This window comes from Ranitomeya variabilis, chromosome 5 (assembly GCF_051348905.1).
Source record: "Ranitomeya variabilis isolate aRanVar5 chromosome 5, aRanVar5.hap1, whole genome shotgun sequence".
Lineage (NCBI taxonomy): Eukaryota > Metazoa > Chordata > Amphibia > Anura > Dendrobatidae > Ranitomeya > Ranitomeya variabilis.
In genome coordinates, this window is record NC_135236.1 from 673,830,578 (window position 1) to 673,849,896 (window position 19,319).

Below are 19,319 nucleotides of genomic sequence, written 5' to 3' on the forward strand. Positions count from 1 at the left end.
AAAATGAGTGGTAGAAACATCTCAAGTTAGATATCTCAAGAAGATAGCCTCTGGATCTGACCCAGGTATGGAAAACCGGCTACTTATGTTAGCGAGGAAGAAAGGACTGCTCTGAAAGGGTCCCCTTGATCGGAGTTGGGCTAGGAGGCAAATGCATGCTGCTTAAAGTAGCTGTAATGGCCAAACTCCAGGTGAGCAGAGCAGATAGAGAGTGCAAACATGTGCTACCTAAAATATCTATCATAGCCAAAGTCAGGTGAGCACTAGCCAACTGCATGAGAGGGAGTGATGCTAGTCATAGCCCTGTGGCAACTCCATGGAGCGTGAGCTCGATAGCAGGAAGATAAGTTGGGTCAGGCTTAATGGGGAACCCAGAGAAGTAACGTGGCAGTCTGGGAGGAGATGGTTTCCAGAGCTGGGCCATCCTTCAACCATGTGAGGTTGGCAGCACCTATTGGGACTGTCTTTGAGGAACCAGAAGTGTGGTTGGTTTGAGTGTGTGAAAACTAGGCCTCGGGGACCAGGAAGGAGGTAGAGGTGCCGGCTCAGGCACACCACATTTTGCTAAAGTTGTTCTTTTCAGAGTTCATGTTCTGCAACATTCCAAGATTCTTGCCTCCATATTGGATGGCTGTCAATCAAGCTATAGTTCGGTTTCCCACCAGGGAGCCGGTAAAGACAGTAAAAGTATTCTCCAGTGTACGAGCCCTCAAGCATTTTCATCCCTCTAGTTTAGAGCTTGTTTAGATGAGAGTTTTTTCAGTCTGTAGGTTGTCTATGCACCAAACAAATGAAGCACGGACCGATGCAAGTTGAAGGGCTAGTTCCAATGAACTGTTGGTCGTCTTGGAGAAAAAAAATTGTATCAACCATTACTCTGAAAATGTTTTGGGATCTGACTCGCCCATTAGACTCAGTGGGTGTGAAAAGACAAACACATGATATAAGGGTTCCATATCTTGTGCATCCATTTTTAATTGTATTTGGCCTTGTATTCACAGCTCACCCAATCCAATATGGTCCACATGGTAAAGATGAGTCCAGACACTGTCTTGTTTCTTTTCCTTGCCCAGGTACTCCAGTCCAACACTGGTGGGACTCACGCCAATCGAACAGTTATCATCTGGGTTATAACTTGTTTAGGCTGAAATACCCCTTTATGGGGTTTCACACACTAATCGTAACTTCTTCTTATTTTTATACTTCTCCAGAAATTTTTGACATGTCTTCCCACCCGCAAGTTTGTCAGAAAACAACTCTGTTCTGCTTCCAAAACCAGAGATGCCTGTGCATCTCGTCAACACTTCTATCGAAACAGCTTTTCCCCTGACTGGACCTCACAGTGACAGCCTGGACTTTGTTCAGAGGGATTGGTTGGAGAGACTCCAATTCCGGCTAAGGTTTCATGATCGAGGGAGGGAGAACTCATGAAAAACAGCACACGAGATATAGGAAGTGCAGCCTCGCAGAAGAAGACACAGGACACATTGCACCATGGCTCTCAGGTCGGACTCCTGTGTTGTTCTGAACGATGGGCATAAAATGCCGGTGATTGGGTTTGGCACCTACACCCCCAAAACGGTGAGTAAGCAGAAGGTAAAGCGATACACTCCTTGTAGAAAATTCTACCCTTGTTTGCAGCCTTGATATTATTTTCGGAAGTTTCTCCGCTCCAGAAACCGGAGAAAAAAGATGAGCGATGCATATAAAAATATGATCACGATTACATCTCGCAGTACACCAAACAACAAGCCAGAGATGGCGTCAAGTCAGCCATTGAGGTTGGATATCGGCACATCGATGGTGCCGATATGTATGAGAATGAAGTTGAGGTCGGCCAAGCCATCAGAGCAAAGATTGCTGATGGGACGGTGAAAAGAGAAGATATTTTTTACACCGGGAAGGTAAGGAAGCTTTATAAACTTTGATTAAAACTTTTCTAGATTTTTCTCATTGAAGTGTCCTTTAGGGGGCGATGTTTAGTTGCAGGTGTGTTCATTTTCAATATTTTTTTTTGCAGCTTTGGAATAATAACCACTCTCCCGAGAGGGTCCGACCGGCCTTGGAAAAATCTCTGAAGGATCTACAGCTGGATTACATGGATCTCTTCATTATCCACTCACCCGTAGCATTTAAGGTTAGGACAATTATGGAGCAGTACATGGTTTTTGCAGCATTAGGAAACTTTTCTGCAAACTCCAGCTGGAACAGAGGAAATCACAGTCTCATTTTTGTCCTTTTTCTCCTCCAGCCTGGAGATGATCTCTATCCGGTGGATGAAAATGGGAAAATTATTTTTCATAACACAGATATCCGGGATACATGGAAGGTAAATATAGGGCTGGATATAGAAAATTGGCTTAAGGAAAATGTTCCTACCCCATGAAAATTTATTGCGTTGAAGCCTCGGTATTACTCAGTAAGTGTTTACACTTTTCACAGTTTTTGCACGTTTTTTTTTTCTAAAATGACCACAAACTGTAAGAAAAAAATCAAATTTGGCAATTTCTAGGCCATGGAAGCATGCAAAGATGCCGGCCTCGTCAGATCCATCGGAGTCTCCAATTTTAACCGCCGGCAACTGGAGCTGATTCTCAACATGCCAGGACTCAAGTACAAACCAGCGTGCAACCAGGTAATTACCATGGATTTCTCATTAAAATTAATTCTCCCACGTCAAAAAATATAATACTTTCTGTCGTGCTCCAATTCTTGGTGTGACGTAATGACATCTTTATGGTTGACTATCAAACTTAAGACGTTAACAAGAGGATGTATAAATCTTTATATACAGGTAGAATGTCACATATTCCTGAATCAGAGCAAATTACTGAAGTTCTGTAAATCTCATGACATTACACTGGTCGGATACAGCATACTGGGGTCCAGCAGAGATGAGACCTGGTAAGAAAAACTACATTTATTCACCGTATGTAATAGAGGAGGACATAATAAAATCAGCCCTATGTATAAGAATATAACTAATATAATACTGCCCCTATGTACAAGACTATAACCACTATAATACTGCCCCTATGTACAAGAATATAATACTATAATACACCTATGTACAATAATATAACTACTATAATACTGCTCCTATGTACAAGAATATAACTACTATAATACTGCTCCTATGTACAATAATATAACTACTATAATACTGCTCCTATGTATAAGAATATAACTACTATAATACTGCTCCTATATACAAGAATATAACTACTATAATACTGCCCCTATGTACAAGAATATAACTACTATAATACTGCCCCTATGTACAAGAATATAACTACTATAATACTGCCCCTATGCGCAAGAATATAACTACTATAATACTGCTCCTATGTACAAGAATATAACTACTATAATACTGCTCCTATGTACAAGAATATAACTACTATAATACTGCCCCTATGTACAATAATATAACTACTATAATACTGCCCCTATGTACAAGAATATAACTACTATAATACTGCCCCTATGTACAAGAATATAACTACTATAATACTGCTCCTATGTACAAGAATATAACTACTATAATACTGCCCCTATATACAAGAATATAACTACTATAATACTGCCCCTATGTACAAGAATATAACTACTATAATACTGCTCCTATGTACATGAATATAACTACTATAATACTGCTCCTATGTACATGAATATAACTACTATAATACTGCCCCCTATGTACAAGAATATAACTACTATAATACTGCCCCTATGTATAAGAATATAACTACTATAATACTGGACCTATGTACATGAATATAACTACTATAATACTGCCCCTATGTACAAGAATATAACTACTATAATACTGCTCCCTATGTACAAGAATATAACTACTATAATACTGCCCCCTATGTACAAGAATATAACTACTATAATACTGCCCCCATGTACAAGAATATAACTACTATAATACTGCCCCTATGTACAAGAATATAACTACTATAATACTGCTCCTATGTACAAGAATATAACTACTATAATACTGCTCCTATGTACAGGAATATAACTACTATAATACTGCTCCTATGTACAGGAATATAACTACTATAATACTGCCCCTATGTATAAGAATATAACTACTATAATACACCTATGTATATGAATATAACTACTATAATACTGCTCCTATGTACATGAATATGACTACTATAATACTGCCCCCTATGTACAAGAATATAACTACTATAATACTGCCCCTATGTACAAGAATATAACTACTATAATACTGCCACTATGTGCAAGAATATAACTACTATAATACTGCTCCTATGTACAAGAATATAACTACTATAATACTGCCCCCTATGTACAAGAATATAACTACTATAATACACCTATGTATAAGAATATAACTACTATAATACTGCCCCCTATGTACAAGAATATAACTACTATAATACTGCTCCTATGTACAAGAATATAACTACTATAATACTGCCCCTATGTATAAGAATATAACTACTATAATACTGCTCCTATGTACAATAATATAACTAATATAATGCTGCCCCTATGTACAAGACTATAACTACTATAATACTGCCCCTATGTACAAAAATATAACTACTATAATACTGCTCCTATGTACATGAATATGACTACTATAATACTGCTCCTATGTACATGAATATAACTACTATAATACTGCCCCCTATGTACAAGAATATAACTACCATAATACTGCCCCTATGTATAAGAATATAACTACTATAATACACCTATGTATAAGAATATAACTACTATAATACTGCCCCTATGTACAAGAATATATTTGCTATAATACTGCCCCTATGTACAGGAATATAACTACCATAATACTGCTCCTATGTACAAGAATATAACTACTATAATACTGCTCCTATGTGCAAGAATATAATTACTATAATACTGCCCCTATGTACAAGAATATAACTACTATAATACTGCCCCCTATGTACAAGAATATAACTACTATAATACTGCTCCTATGTACAAGAATATAACTACTATAATACTGCTCCTATGTACAAGAATATAACTACTATAATACTGCCCGTATATACAAGAATATAACTACTATAATACTGCCCCTATGTACAAGAATATAACTACAATAATACTGCTCCTATGTGTAATAATACATGCAGTAGTGTTTTGGAATGTCACATTCCTTTTATTTTTCCTGACAGCTATGATCAGAATTCCCCCAGAGTTCTTGATGACCCTGTGCTGAATACAGTCGCTAATAAGCTTCACCGCTCTCCGGCACAGGTAGCTTTGCGACATTTTCTGCAGAAGGGAGTTGTCGTCCTTGCAAAAAGCTTCAGCCCTGAGAGGATCAAACAGAACTTCCAGGTAAATAGAAATAATAACTGACCACATTTGGCCTCATCATTGCACATATTCGGGGTCTGAAATCTAAAAAAATCTAATTTTTTTACTGATAAACGTAAATATTTTAAGATTTTTTTGCATTCTATTATTTTTTTATTTTTTTTTACAGATTTTTGATTTTGTAATAAGTGATGAAGACATGAAAACTCTAGATGGAATCCATAACGACATGCGTTACCTGACTCTTGATTCGTAAGCTTCTTTTATTATATCCAGTTTTGGTTGATATTTGACAAAATTAAAAAACCTAAAGTAGTTATGTTAACTTAAATGTCTTTTAATTTTTATTTATTTAACTTTTTTTTTTTCATTTTAGTTGGAAAGAACAGCCCAATTATCCCTTTCACGATGAGTACTAGGTTCACTGGACAGTCACCCTGGATTCACCCTATAAATCTAGTCCTCTAGAGAAATTTGTATCAGAAGAGACATCCGGAACATTTAGCAAACTTACATCATAAAATATAGGATTCTTAAGCCTCGCCAGCTCTTCCCTTTAAATAGAGAGGTCCGCCCACTCTGGGAGTGGCTTTACTAAGCCTTGCCCCTTTTGAGGTCAGCTGATGTTTTGCCATTTGGGAAAGCGGTGTAAGTCAATGCTTCTCATAATCTGTGAGAACAAAATGATTGGCATTTAACTTGCCTCACCCTACTCACCTAAGACATCTGTCGGGGGGACAGTCAGAAGACCTCCATAACGATTAAGTGGTGGGCTAATCCAGTGGAAATTATTGGTTCTGCTGACATTGATTCTGATAAAATGGGTCCCTGTCACATAATTTAAATGGAAGCTCGTCATTGTCATGTGTCAGGAAAGGTTAATTCAGTATGAAGAAATACAGCTCGCGAGACCTGTGTCTCAACTGACAGAGGAGAAGGGCTATAACATGAGAAGAAATAAATCTCTCCTATATTCAATGATCTCAATGTATTTTTTTTTTACCAGCCTCAGTCCTCTGTGCTCAAAGATCAGAGGTGAAGAGTAGTGATGAGCGAATATACTCGTTACTCGAGATCTCCCGAGCACGCTCGGGTGTCCTACGAGTATTTTTTAGTGCTCGGAGATTTAGTTTTTCTTGCCGCAGCTGAATGATTTACATCTGTTAACCAGGTGTCCCCCACATGTACTTATGCTGGCTAACAGATGTAAATCATTCAGCTGCGGCAAGAAAAACTAAATCTCCGAGCACTAAAAAATACTCGGAGGACCCCCTCGGGAAATCTCGAGTAACGAGAATATTCGCTCATCACTAGTGAAGAGTTATTTCTTCTCCAGCAGTAACAGTATGTGTGCTTGTGATACAGCTCCTCTGTCAGTTGAGACACAGGTCACGGGGAGCAGTATTTCTTCATACTGCTGTCTGTCCATGCATGTGACTAGGACGGGCTGAAGTTTGAAGGACATCACGAGGGCTATTTTATCTTATTCATGGATAATCCATTTAAGAGAATGTTGTTTGCACATCTAGATTATAATGGCTCCTTTATGTGCCAGAGATCTTTAGTACAAAGGCCAAATCTCCTCTGGGCACATGATGGATATTTCATTGATTAGTTTATATTAAGTTCATGTTCTGTGTCTGGGAAGACTATCCTCATTTATCAACCACCATCCACAGTGCCAGATACATTCCTCTACAGTGATGATGACACATGACCTTATATACAGTACAGCCACACAAAATTATATATATAATTACATAAACGTATATACAGAGCAGTAATGCTACCCTATATACAGTGCAGACACATCAGTGCAGTCATATACTGCTAGAAATAAATTGTTCGCGCCTTTTCATCATTTTTTTTTATGCATTTGGTCGGCACCAATTTTTTTAGGGTTTTATAATAAGTAAAATTCTATTATATGTACTGTACATCAATAACAATAAAATAACCTTCATTTTAAAATAATCTGAATTTTATTATTTTATATTTATTATGACTAATTATTGTTTTTTTTCCCACGCGACATAATCAGGGTCCATCCTATTGGGGGCTCCTGGCACAAGATACGTCCTTTAATATTCATCGAGGAAGGGGTATTTAGGATGATCCTGCCATCTGCAGAATATAATAAAGGGTCGTTAGAAGCTGGACTAACGAAGGCGGATATAGTTACTTCCCCTAATTAACATTTACTTACTGTTGAGTATTTATATAACGCAGATTTTTGTTCAGGCCGTCCAGGGTCTTCATTTCTTCATCGCTTAATTGGAAGTCAAAGACCTGAAATATGGATGAGATGCAGTGTAAAGCATGGGGGAGGTACGGGGTGCATCTAGCTAACCTGGATCGTATCTGTGCCCATTCACCTGAAAATTCTGTTTGATTCGGGTTGGGGTGAAGCTCTTTGCCAGGACAACGATCCCCTTCTGTAGTAGGTATCTCAGGGCCACCTGAGCGGGGGTCCGGACGAGCTTTTTTGCTATAGCGTTCAGCACGGAATCTTCCAAAAGAACTGGAGAATCCTGGTCAGTCCTGTAAGACATTATATGAGTGGAGGTTCTCCAATCAAAACTTTAGATTTTTAAAGTACAAGGGGTGGATAGGGGGTTAAAAAATTTTGTCAGGTAGACCTGCCTTCGCCCTACGGGACACTATAGTTAATGACCATAAGGCACTGCAGTTCATTAGAGATGAGTGAATTGATTCAATGCAAATCAAACAAGTCTTGGATTTCCAGTAATTTGCTGAATAAGAGCCAGTATAAAAGCAGAAGCAGGAAGTGCAGTAGCCAGTTTTTGGTGAATACTACGGATTTGCACATATATTGATAGATGTCAATTGTACACCCTGGGTGTAAGAAGAAGGAAAATTCACCATAGTTTATATCCTACCATTTCTCATCCCTGCTTGAGCCCAGTACGCTGTACGCCACCAGTACAATACCATGAAACTTAAGGAACTCCAGGAGTTTGCTTTGATTTAGGTAAATGTGACATTCCACCTTGAAGAAGAAAAAATAATAGATATTTTTAGAATTAGAGACATTTTTCTTCTAGAAACAACAACGCCATACCTGTCTACAAGTCGTGTCTTGTATCTTTGTATACAAAAAGCTCCCCCTAGAGGTGGCTGCAGACAGGCTCTTATCATGTATCTCTGTATACAGGGAGCTCCCCCTAGTGGTGGCTGCAGACAGGATCTCATCATGTATCTCTGTATACAGGGAGCTCCCCCTAGTGGTGACTGCAGACAGGATCTTATCATGTATCTGTGTATACAGGTAGCTCCCCCTAGTGGTGGCTGCAGACAGGATCTTATCATGTATCTCTGTATACAGGGAGCTCCCCCTAGTGGTGACTGCAGACAGGATCTTATCATGTATCTCTGTATACAGGGAGCTCCCCCTAGTGGTGGCTGCAGACAGGATCTTATCATGTATCTCTGTATACAGGAAGCTCCCCCTAGTGGTGACTGCAGACAGGATCTTATCATGTATCTGTGTATACAGGTAGCTCCCCCTAGTGGTGGCTGCAGACAGGATCTTATCATGTATCTCTGTATACAGGGAGCTCCCCCTAGTGGTGACTGCAGACAGGATCTTATCATGTATCTCTATATACAGGGAGCTCCCCCTAGTGGTGGCTGCAGACAGGATCTTATTATGTATCTCTGTATACAGAGAGCTCCCCCTAGTGGTGACTGCAGACAGGATCTTATCATGTATCTCTATATACAGGGAGCTCCCCCTAGAGGTGGCTGCAGACAGGATCTTATCATGTATCGATATTTATTCAGGGAGCTCCCCCTAGAGGTGGCTGCAGACAGAATCTTATCATGTATCTCTGTATACAGGGAGCTCCCCCTAGTGGTGGCTGCAGACAGGATCTTATCATGTATCTCTGTATACAGGGAGCTCCCCCTAGTGGTGACTGCAGACAGGATCTTATCATGTATCTCTATATACAGGGAGCTCCCCCTAGTGGTGGCTGCAGACAGGTTCTTATCATGTATCTCTGTATACAGGGAGCTCCCCCTAGTGGTGACTGCAGACAGGATCTTATCATGTATCTCTATATACAGGGAGCTCCCCCTAGTGGTGGCTGCAGACAGAATCTTATCATGTATCTCTGTATACAGGGAGCTCCCCTAGTGGTGACTGCAGACAGGATCTTATCATGTATCTGTGTATACAGAGAGCTCCCCCTAGTGGTGGCTGCAGACAGGATCTTATCATGTATCTCTGTATACAGAGAGCTCCCCCTAGTGGTGGCTGCAGACAGGATCTTATCATGTATCTCTATATACAGGGAGCTCCCCCTAGAGGTGGCTGCAGACAGAATCTTATCATGTATCTCTGTATACAGGGAGCTCCCCCTAGTGGTGGCTGCAGACAGGATCTTATCATGTATCTCTGTATACAGGGAGCTCCCCTAGTGGTGACTGCAGACAGGATCTTATCATGTATCTGTGTATACAGGGAGCTCCCCCTAGTGGTGGCTGCAGACAGGATCTTATCATGTATCTCTGTATACAGGGAGCTCCCCTAGTGGTGGCTGCAGACAGGATCTTATCATGTATCTCTGTATACAGGGAGCTCCCCTAGTGGTGGCTGCAGACAGGATCTTATCTTATGTATCTCTGTGTACAGGGAGCTCCCCCTAGTGGTGGCTGCAGACAGGATCTTATCATGTATCTCTGTATACAGAGAGCTCCCCCTAGTGGTGACTGCAGACAGAATCTTATCATGTATCTCTGTATACAGGGAGCTCCCCCAAGTGGTGACTGCAGACAGGATCTTATCATGAATCTCTGTATACAGGGAGCTCCCCCTAGTGGTGGCTGCAGACAGGATCTTATCATGTATCTCTGTATACAGGGAGCTCCCCCTAGTGGTGGCTGCAGACAGAATCTTATCATGTATCTCTGTATACAGGGAGCTCCCCCTAGTGGTGGCTGCAGACAGGATCTTATCATGTATCTCTGTATACAGGGAGCTCCCCTAGTGGTGACTGCAGACGGGATCTTATCATGTATCTGTGTATACAGAGAGCTCCCCCTAGTGGTGGCTGCAGACAGAATCTTATCATGTATCTCTGTATACAGAGAGCTCCCCCTAGTGGTGACTGCAGACAGAATCTTATCATGTATCTCTGTATACAGGGAGCTCCCCCTAGTGGTGACTGCAGACAGGATCTTATCATGTATCTCTGTATACAGGGAGCTCCCCCTAGTGGTGGCTGCAGACAGGATCTTATCATTATCTCTGTAAACAGGGAGCTCCCCCTAGTGGTGGCTGCAGACAGGATCTTATCATGTATCTTTATATACAGGGAGCTCCCCCTAGTGGTGGCTGCAGAGAGGATCATATCATGTATCTCTATATACAGGGAGCTCCCCCTAGAGGTGGCTGCAGTCAGGATATTATCATGTATCTCTGTATACAGAGAGCTCCCCTTAGTGGTGACTGCAGACAGGATCTTATCATGTATCTTTATATACAGGGAGCTTCCCCTAGTGGTGTCTCCAGACAGGATCTTATCATGTATCTCTGTATACAGGGAGCTCCTCCTAGTGGTGACTGCAGACAGGATCTTATCATGTATCTCTGTATACAGTGAGCTCCCCCTAGTGGTGACTGTAGACAGGATCTTATCATGTAACTCTGTATACAGGGAGCTCCCCCTAGTGGTGGCTGCAGACAGGATCTTATCATGTATCTCTGTATACAGGGAGCTCCCCCTAGTGGTGGCTGCAGACAGGATCTTATCATGAATCTCTGTACACAGGGAGCTCCCCCTAGTGGTTGCTGCAGACTGGATCTTATGTATCTCTGTATACAGGGAGCTTCCCCTAGTGGTGACTGCAGACAGAATCTTATCATGTATCTCTGTATACAGAGAGCTCCCCCTAGTGGTGGCTGCAGACAGGATCTTATCATGTATCTCTGCATACAGAGAGCTCCCTCTAGTGGTGGCTGCAGACAGGATCTTATCATGTATCTCTGTATACAGAGAGCTCCCTCTAGTGGTGGCTGCAGACAGGATCTTATCATGTATCTCTGTATACAGGGAGCTCCCCCTAGTGGTGACTGCAGACAGGATCTTATCATGTATCTCTGTATACAGGGAGCTCCCCCTAGTGGTGACAGCAAACAGAATCTTATCATGTATCTCTGCATACAGGTAGCTCCCCCTAGTGGTGACAGCAAACAGAATCTTATCATGTATCTGTGTATACAGGGAGCTCCCCCTAGTGGTGGCTGCAGACAGGATCTTATCATGTATCTCTGTATACAGGGAGCTCCCCCTAGTGGTGGCTGCAGACAGGATATTATCATGTATCTCTATATACAGGGAGCTCCCCCTAGTGGTGGCTGCAGACAGGATCTTATCATGTATCTCTGTATACAGGGAGCTCCCCCTAGTGGTGGCTGCAGACAGGATCTTATCATGTATCTCTATATACAGGGAGCTCCCCCTAGTGGTGGCTGCAGACAGGATCTTATCATGTATCTCTGTATACAGGGAGCTCCCCCTAGTGGCGGCTGCAGACAGGATCTTATCATGTATCTCTATATTCAGGGAGCTCCCCCTAGTGGTGACTGCAGACAGAAACTTTTCATCTAAGAAAGTTATTTGAATCATGAAAAAAGGCCTTACAGTATTGAAAAAGTTATAAAGTCATTTCCACTAATGAGTTACCTGGTTGCAGACTGGTTTATATTTTAGTACTGGATTGTTAAGGATCAATTCTATTTGACGCTTATTAAAATTGGAAACTCCTATGGACCGAACCAGCCCGGCATCTTTACATTCCTCCAGAGCCTAAGAAATGATCAAGAATCAATTGCTTTTGGTGTAAAAAGTCAGTACGACCACTGCCAAACCATACCGGAATGTACTCAGCACTGCACCTTCCAAATTTCTCGAATGTCTGTGTTATGATAAATTAATTTTCCATTTTCATCAGTTGGGAAGAGATCGTCTCCAGGCTGAAATGACATTTACACAGAAACTGTCGACCAATTTACAGTATAATACAAAGTTCAAAAAGATGGTGGAAAATAATGATACTAGTGGTGACTGCAGGGAGTAAGCCCTAGCCTAAGGACTACGAAGACTAATGAGGAGAACCGATGATCTATATCCAAGTTTTGCAGATTTTGGTCTAGGAAATGTTTGCCTTCGTAGGGTGATAATGTCTAGCCTCAAGAAGCCATGCCCATTTACTACCCCTCCATTACTCTAAGTCCTCCTCCCCAAATGTATGATTGGATGCTGGTACTCAACATACCTTCTCAGATCACTGATTTCCAGGAGGCCTTGGGCATTTTCGATGAGGCCAAGATTTGCCAATTTCCAAAGAAATGGGAAGCCTCTTGGACTTTCCGAAAGCGTTCTACAACCAGTAGAGTGGTTGACCGCTAATACGGTATCCAACAGTCTAGAAAAATGTTGCCTTCCGGCACTATAATAATTGTTATAATAATTGTTATGATCTTATAAAGACCCGATTAAAACAATCAAGCAGTCTAGAGATCCTATACTGACTGTAGTAATTTATGTAGTGCGACAAGGTATAGGGTTTCCAACCGGCTCTTAAATCTCCAAGTGCCACCTACCTGCCCCGTAGCAGTGGAGAAGGCTTCCTCTATGCCTTGCTGAATTATACAGTATTTTTATTAGATGATATATATTACTTGGTTCCATATTTTTCTTTGCATTCCGTCCTCTTTTAACTGACCTTGAGTTCAATCGGGTTGTGTATTAGGAACAAATCCATATAATCGAGGTCAAGATCTTTCAGGGATTCTTCAAGAGCTGGACGGACTCTATCCGGAGCTTGGAAAGTGGACCAGAGCTGAAAGAAAACATCGAAACCACCAAAGGCTAAATGTATCATTTCCTCATTTTGGCTGTTTCACTCATTAAGAAATTGCAGCTGCATCCCCTTCCTATCCCCCACCCCCCCACCTTAACGTCTGGTTTCTATGAGGAGCAACTTTTAAAGTAAGTTATCTCCATACCTTCCCAGTGTAGAAAACATCTTCTCTCTTCACCGTCCCATCCACAATCTTCTGCTTGATGGCTCGGCCAACCTCAGCCTCATTCCCGTAGATGAAGGCACAATCAATGTGACGATACCCAACTTCCAGGGCAACCTTTACCCCATCTTCTGCCAAGTTCTTGGGAAACTAAAAAGAACTTTGTTTTACAGTTCAACTCATACTAACTAATTTCACCAATTTTATTAGTGATTCAGTGAATGTACCAAAGTTCTAATTATTCAGAATTGCTTAAATTTTGCCATCAAATTAGATTTACATTGAATTTATTGAATGTACTGTGCTATGCTCTGAGGATAATACATGTGAAAAAAAAACGTAGTCACTGGGACCTCATCTGTACCAATGCATAGACCTTCTCCATTCTATCTGTCTTCCTCGGTGTTGTCACTAGTCTTTACGTGGCCATCTTTGGCATCTTCCTGCACCTGGCATCTTTGGTGTTTCCTGCAATGGCTAGACCAAGAGGTCAAGGCCAAGTCAGCAAAGATGAAGCTAAAGAAGCCAGGTGCCAGAAGACACCAAAGATACCAAGCGCCGGAAGGCCAAAGATCATTGGAGTAAACCATTAAGAGGTGGAAGATCCCTATACATACTGACTAAAACTGGTAGCCATGAAGTACCCTATATTTCTCATACCAATGGATTGCACAGGATGAAATTCCATATCCTTAAGTTTCAGAATCGGTCCTAATCTCTTCTTCTATAGACATAACATATAGACATGTTAGGGACCCTGTCGGAGATTTTGAAATGGAGCCAACAGGCTTCAATTTACATCATTGGGTCCAAATAAATGTGGAGCCCAAAATCCAACCCAAAATGTAAATGAGTTCAAAATAAAGGTTGATGGACATAATAAGGAGTCCATCTAGTGATGTAGGACCCTCAAGTTTTTGGCCATGATCTTGAGCAGCAATGGTCAGAGCTGGTGCGTAATTTTTCATTGAAATCATAGATGAGATTGGTCATCCTGATCCATAGAAAGGTCTCAAAGAATCTATTGGCTCTAGCTAGAAGTATGGGATCCTGTAGCCCATCACCCTCTAGAAGGACATCATGTTCTAAAGGGGTGAATTAGATGACGGCAGACAACCCTTTTGAAGCATTAATTTTCCAATGTCTACCCTCCATCCAACAAGTCAATACCATAACATCATCCCACCCTCATCCGTGCATTCACTCACTTGCGGTGGTGCGTAGGTGCCAAAACCAATTACTGGCATCTTATGGCCATCAGTCAGCGTAACGTAGGAATCTTCTCGGAGCTCCATCTTAAGTCTGGGCTCTGACACGTCAATGATCGTCTCTTTCTCTTGTAGTTTTTTATATATTCTGTATGTAGAGCGTGTCTCACTCCCTCCGTGCTAGTTGTGCCATTTGTTTTGCAGGCATTCAAATTCTTGGCAGTCAGAGATAACATATGAAAAGTGAGAGGCTGAATGTTTTCAATTCTTTACTACAAGAACCACGCCTTCGACCGGTGGAAAAAAAAACATGTTCTGCAAATTCAAATTCACTCTGAGCCCATGATGTCAGTGCGTTTAGCTACATAATGAATGTACAGTATTGACTTCTGAAGCACAGAGTTGACTCTTGCCCAGGTCAAAATACAATTATCACATGTTTGGGGAGATGTTACAATAATATTATCATCACACATCATTCCGAATTCTACTTCTACCCAGGAAAACACAACAGTATTTAGGTCGGAAGGGCCTGCTAAACATAATTCATTTTGTAGGGCATATGCTGAAGGTCACATTATGATTTTGATAACATGGTGGAAGTTCTCTGTATTGTACAAAATAAAAAACGAACTTGGACTTTTTCAACTTATTGGATCCTACAACCAGTAGCATAACTAGAGTCCAATGGGCCTTGGTGCAAAATATTGACTGGGCCTCAACCTTTATATAGGTCAGATGTATGGGCCCCTGTAGTGTTCAATATTCTATAAATATATATATATATATATATATATATATATATATATTTGCCTCACTTTAATAATTTCCCCATCCTGACCCCATTCTGCAATAATGTCCCTCATCTTGGGCCTTTCATGGTATAATGTCCCTCATCCAGATATCGTCCTAACATAAAGCCCTACATCTTGGCCACTACCTGTAATAATGTCCTCCATCTTGACCCCTTCCCATAATAATGCCCCCCATCCTGATATAATGTCCCCTGTCCTTGCCCCTTCATCTAATAATGTTCCCCATCCTGGCCATTTTCCTATAATAGTGTCCTCTGTCCTGGTCCATTCTTGTAGCAATGTCCACTGTTCCGCTCTTCTCCAACATTTTAAAGTTCACTTCACGAGCATCTTATTATATAACTGGTGCATAAGCCAATAGCTGACCTTGGCATGGCCGTTACCGTTGGCTCATGATATTGCTGCCATGCACTGATCGTATCGGGAGACCTTGGTGGCCATTCAACTGGCCCACGATGACCATCATGATGATGTGTTGCCCTCTTTATGCACTGAAGATGGCACGTTCCCTGAGTTTCTCCAACAAGATGGTGCACCACCATATTATGGGTGTCAGGTCCGAGCATTCCTACATGAACAGTTTCCTGGAAAGTGGATTGGTTGTCGTGAGCCAGTTGAATGGCCACCAAGGTCTCCCGATCTGACCCCATTAGAATTTTATCTTTGGGGTTATCTGAAGGCAATTGTCTATGCTGTGAAGATACGAGATGTGCAGCATCTGAAACAATGGATACTGGAAGCCTGTGCTAGCATTTCTTCTGCGGTGTTGCTCTCAGTGTGTCAAGAGTGGGAGAAGAGGGTTGCATTGACAATCCAACACAATGGGCAGCACTTTAAATAAATTTTATAAGTGGTCATAAACTTGTAAATAAATCATGAAAGAATAAAGTTATGTCAAAACCAAGCACACCATTGTTTTTCTTGTGAAATTCTCAATAAGTTTGATGTGTCACATGACCCTCTTCCCATTGGTAAAAATAAAGTTGGGTCCAAAATGGCCGACTTCAAAAAGGCCGCCATGGTCACCACCCATCTTGAGAAGTTTTTCCCCTCCCATATATAAAGTGCCACAAACAGGAAGTTGATATCACCAACCATTCCCATTTTTATTTAGGTGTATCCATACAAATGGCCCACCCTGTAGATTCATGTTTAAGACTTCTTATGGATTTATCAACCACAAGAAAAGTATTTTATTTAATTTTAGTTTGTATTTTGTTTTTTTACTTATTCTTTTATGGAAATGTATTAATATAAAATAGCTCCACTGAAATGATTAAGAACCTTAATATTTTGGCCTGGACATCACCGGGACGGTATGATTCCAGGTAGTAACAATGCTTTCTGTCCAGCAGGAGCCAATCAATTTTCATTAGTTGTCCAGCCAAGACAAAGACCCGAATTCTGTTCAAGAAGGCCGAAGGTTACGTTTGCTGCTTTTTTATTCGGCCATATGTAGTTATGATACGTTTACACATCAGCAAATCGGCCCAAAGTGGAATTCTGAAACAGAACAAGGCTTATACTGCTCCAGAAATCACACTTTGGGTCGGATCAAAGGATATTCGGACCTCATGCACATGTAACTCGTAGTTCCATGCATGTGGAACGAACGCAAGACTTATTTATTCCACATACATGGATCCAATTTGCTACATGAGGTCCAAATATCCTTTATTATAAGTTTAACGATTGGCTGCAGCATTGATGAGAGCTGTAGTTGTGACGTCCCTGCTGGAGCCAGTTGACCGTAGCAGTGGCGCAGAGGCAGCGTTGGACTTGGTGAGGGTAAGTAATATCTGATTTTATTATTTTAACCCAAAGTAGACCATTAAAATCCAGAAAACCTATAAGTGGAAAACACCTATGCAGCAGTCTGAGGGCATATAAAGGTGGCAACCCCTTTAAAAGTTTAATTTTTGTGAATAAATTAGTAAATTTAATTGCCAACCCCTGCTATATGCCTTCTAAACCCCATACGTTATTCCCGGAAGTATGTGATTGGATAGCCACGTAGCTTCCTTGTCTACATACTCTCTTGGGGTATGGATCTCCCAAGGGGAGCAGACCATTTTTGGAACTGGATGAAGCAGATGTTGCATAAGATATAAGCCCTGCACCATCCAGTGTACCTGAATCTACTGTATCCACAAAGGTTTGTGCACTAAAGCTTGTGAACTCGAGTCCTGATGGCTGAACTGCTCTCCTGGACTCTTTATTTAACATCTTGGAGTCCAGCCACGGAAGAGTACAGCCGGTGTCACTCCTGCCTACTCTTATTGCAGGAACTCGGAACCAAAGGGGGTCTCCTGGAAGAATACTGAGAGGTGGCAATCGTGACAATTCGGTCTAGTGAGCCAAGCTTCAAAGTGTGGGCAGATGGTGACTGTAGCCAGGCTGGATATTCCCATTTACTGTGTAGAGAGGAGAGGGGGGAAACAGGATATTTTTTAAATTATCCCACCGTCTGGTCACAGACCAGCAACTTTTAAATAGTCCAATCCAGGCCGTCCTGGAAATATGAGTCATGACCAGGCATATAAATATGGGTGACACAATAGAAAAGTGGTTTGCATGTGAGGTTCTGCATTGTGCAGATGTGATCCATAATTCATTTCCCCTTCCCTCAAGGAAACATAAGATAACGGTAGACAGGTTTATTTTTTTTCTGTTATTTCTCTCTTTTTAATTTGTGACTATTTTGCATATTTGTGTGTCATTTTATTTTTACTTTTTATTGTAAGCACTGTATATTTTTATATTAAAGCTTAAAATCTTTAATCAGTTTGATCCTTGTAAGCTCTAAAGAATCCATAGCCTTTCAGAGAGTGTGTAGCCTTTTTGATTGTCTGACAATAACATATTTTGGGGACTCATCACCCCATTTGTCTGATGAGTGATGGCAGAGTTAGTGGGAAAACAAAACTATGTTGCAGTAGCCCATGGGGCTGGATTGGGACTGGCTTCTCTCGGAACTGCAACTGCAAGTTGTGTCCCACTCTCCGAGACTTGGTGTGGGTGGAAGACATGGTCTCATTGTAGACATGATCTGCAAATAAAGGAAGGGGAGAGCAAATATTATCATGATTTATGGAGTCCGCATAGCAAAAAATACCCAGCTCAGAATGCAGAATGTACCAATGGAAAGAAGGAGTAGGACTGCTACCACTGGCACACACATCATACAAGTCGTGGGGCATTAATGTATTAATTATTATAATTTTTTAAAATTAGTTCCTTTCTTTTTCTTTGTTTTTGGGTCAGAAGTGAGCACCACCTCTATTTATCATAGTTCCAGTAGGGCAATGGCAACATACACAATTCAATCTTAAAAAGTTTTTTTTTAAGACTAGAAGCTTATTACTCAAAGAGCTTAAAAAAAGAAACACGGCAAACGGAAAGCAAGAGCAGAGTCTTCACAGTGTGCGCTCTGCCTCCTTGGCTGCCAGAGTGAGAAGAATGCAAGAGCAGAGTCTTCACAGTGTGTGCTCTGCCTCCCTGGCAGCCAGAGTGAGAAGAAAGTGAGAGCAGAGTCTTCACAGTGTGTGCTCTGCCTCCCTGGCAGCCAGAGTGAGGAGAAAGCAAGAGCAGAGTCTTCACAGTGTGTGCTCTGCCTCCCTGGCAGCCAGAGTGAGAAGAAAGTGAGAGCAGAGTCTTCACAGTGTACGCTCTGCCTCCTTGGCAGCCAGAGTGAGGAGAAAGCAAGAGCAGAGTCTTCACAGTGTACGCTCTGCCTCCCGGCCGGCTCAGTGAGAGGAGAGCAAGAACAGTTTTTTTTCCTCCTGCCTTTAAGATCTCCACAAATATTGTTTCTGAGCACAATATTTCATTATTCAAATTCAGTTTCAACAGGCAACTAGGTAAGAGGATGAAAAAGAGATGAATGTCAGTTTACCCATCAGTTCT

The 19,319-nt window shown here is 41.3% G+C and overlaps 2 protein-coding genes across 2 annotated transcripts; one reads left to right on the top strand and one right to left on the bottom strand.

Annotated features, from left to right (window-relative positions):
* Positions 1 to 1,410: 1,410 nt before the first annotated feature.
* LOC143776965 (aldo-keto reductase family 1 member C1-like) lies at positions 1,411 to 7,311 on the top strand. The gene is made up of 9 exons (XM_077266847.1): positions 1,411 to 1,581; positions 1,737 to 1,904; positions 2,021 to 2,137; positions 2,252 to 2,329; positions 2,513 to 2,635; positions 2,795 to 2,904; positions 5,193 to 5,358; positions 5,507 to 5,589; positions 5,714 to 7,311. Exons 1-9 carry the CDS (start codon positions 1,495 to 1,497, stop codon positions 5,754 to 5,756), a joined length of 975 nt encoding a protein of 324 aa, XP_077122962.1. The 5' UTR covers positions 1,411 to 1,494; the 3' UTR covers positions 5,757 to 7,311.
* On the bottom strand, positions 7,297 to 14,828 carry LOC143776967 (aldo-keto reductase family 1 member C3-like). The gene is made up of 9 exons (XM_077266849.1): positions 14,599 to 14,828; positions 13,373 to 13,540; positions 13,090 to 13,206; positions 12,260 to 12,337; positions 12,048 to 12,170; positions 8,238 to 8,347; positions 7,713 to 7,878; positions 7,544 to 7,626; positions 7,297 to 7,461 (listed from the first exon to the last, which is right to left on the bottom strand). Exons 1-9 carry the CDS (start codon positions 14,683 to 14,685, stop codon positions 7,419 to 7,421), a joined length of 975 nt encoding a protein of 324 aa, XP_077122964.1. The 5' UTR covers positions 14,686 to 14,828; the 3' UTR covers positions 7,297 to 7,418.
* Positions 14,829 to 19,319: the final 4,491 nt, after the last annotated feature.

Coding starts and splice junctions, on each gene's coding strand:
- LOC143776967 (XM_077266849.1), bottom strand. CDS start 14,685: ATGGAGCTCCGAGAAGATTCCTACGTTACGCTGACTGATGGCCATAAG. Junction 13,541..14,598: donor GCACCTACGCACCACCGCAA/GTGAGTGAATGC, acceptor AGTTCTTTTTAG/TTTCCCAAGAACTTGGCAGA. Junction 13,207..13,372: donor ATGTTTTCTACACTGGGAAG/GTATGGAGATAA, acceptor GTTTTCTTTCAG/CTCTGGTCCACTTTCCAAGC.
- LOC143776965 (XM_077266847.1), top strand. CDS start 1,495: ATGGCTCTCAGGTCGGACTCCTGTGTTGTTCTGAACGATGGGCATAAA. Junction 2,138..2,251: donor ACTCACCCGTAGCATTTAAG/GTTAGGACAATT, acceptor TTTCTCCTCCAG/CCTGGAGATGATCTCTATCC. Junction 5,590..5,713: donor CGTTACCTGACTCTTGATTC/GTAAGCTTCTTT, acceptor TTTTCATTTTAG/TTGGAAAGAACAGCCCAATT.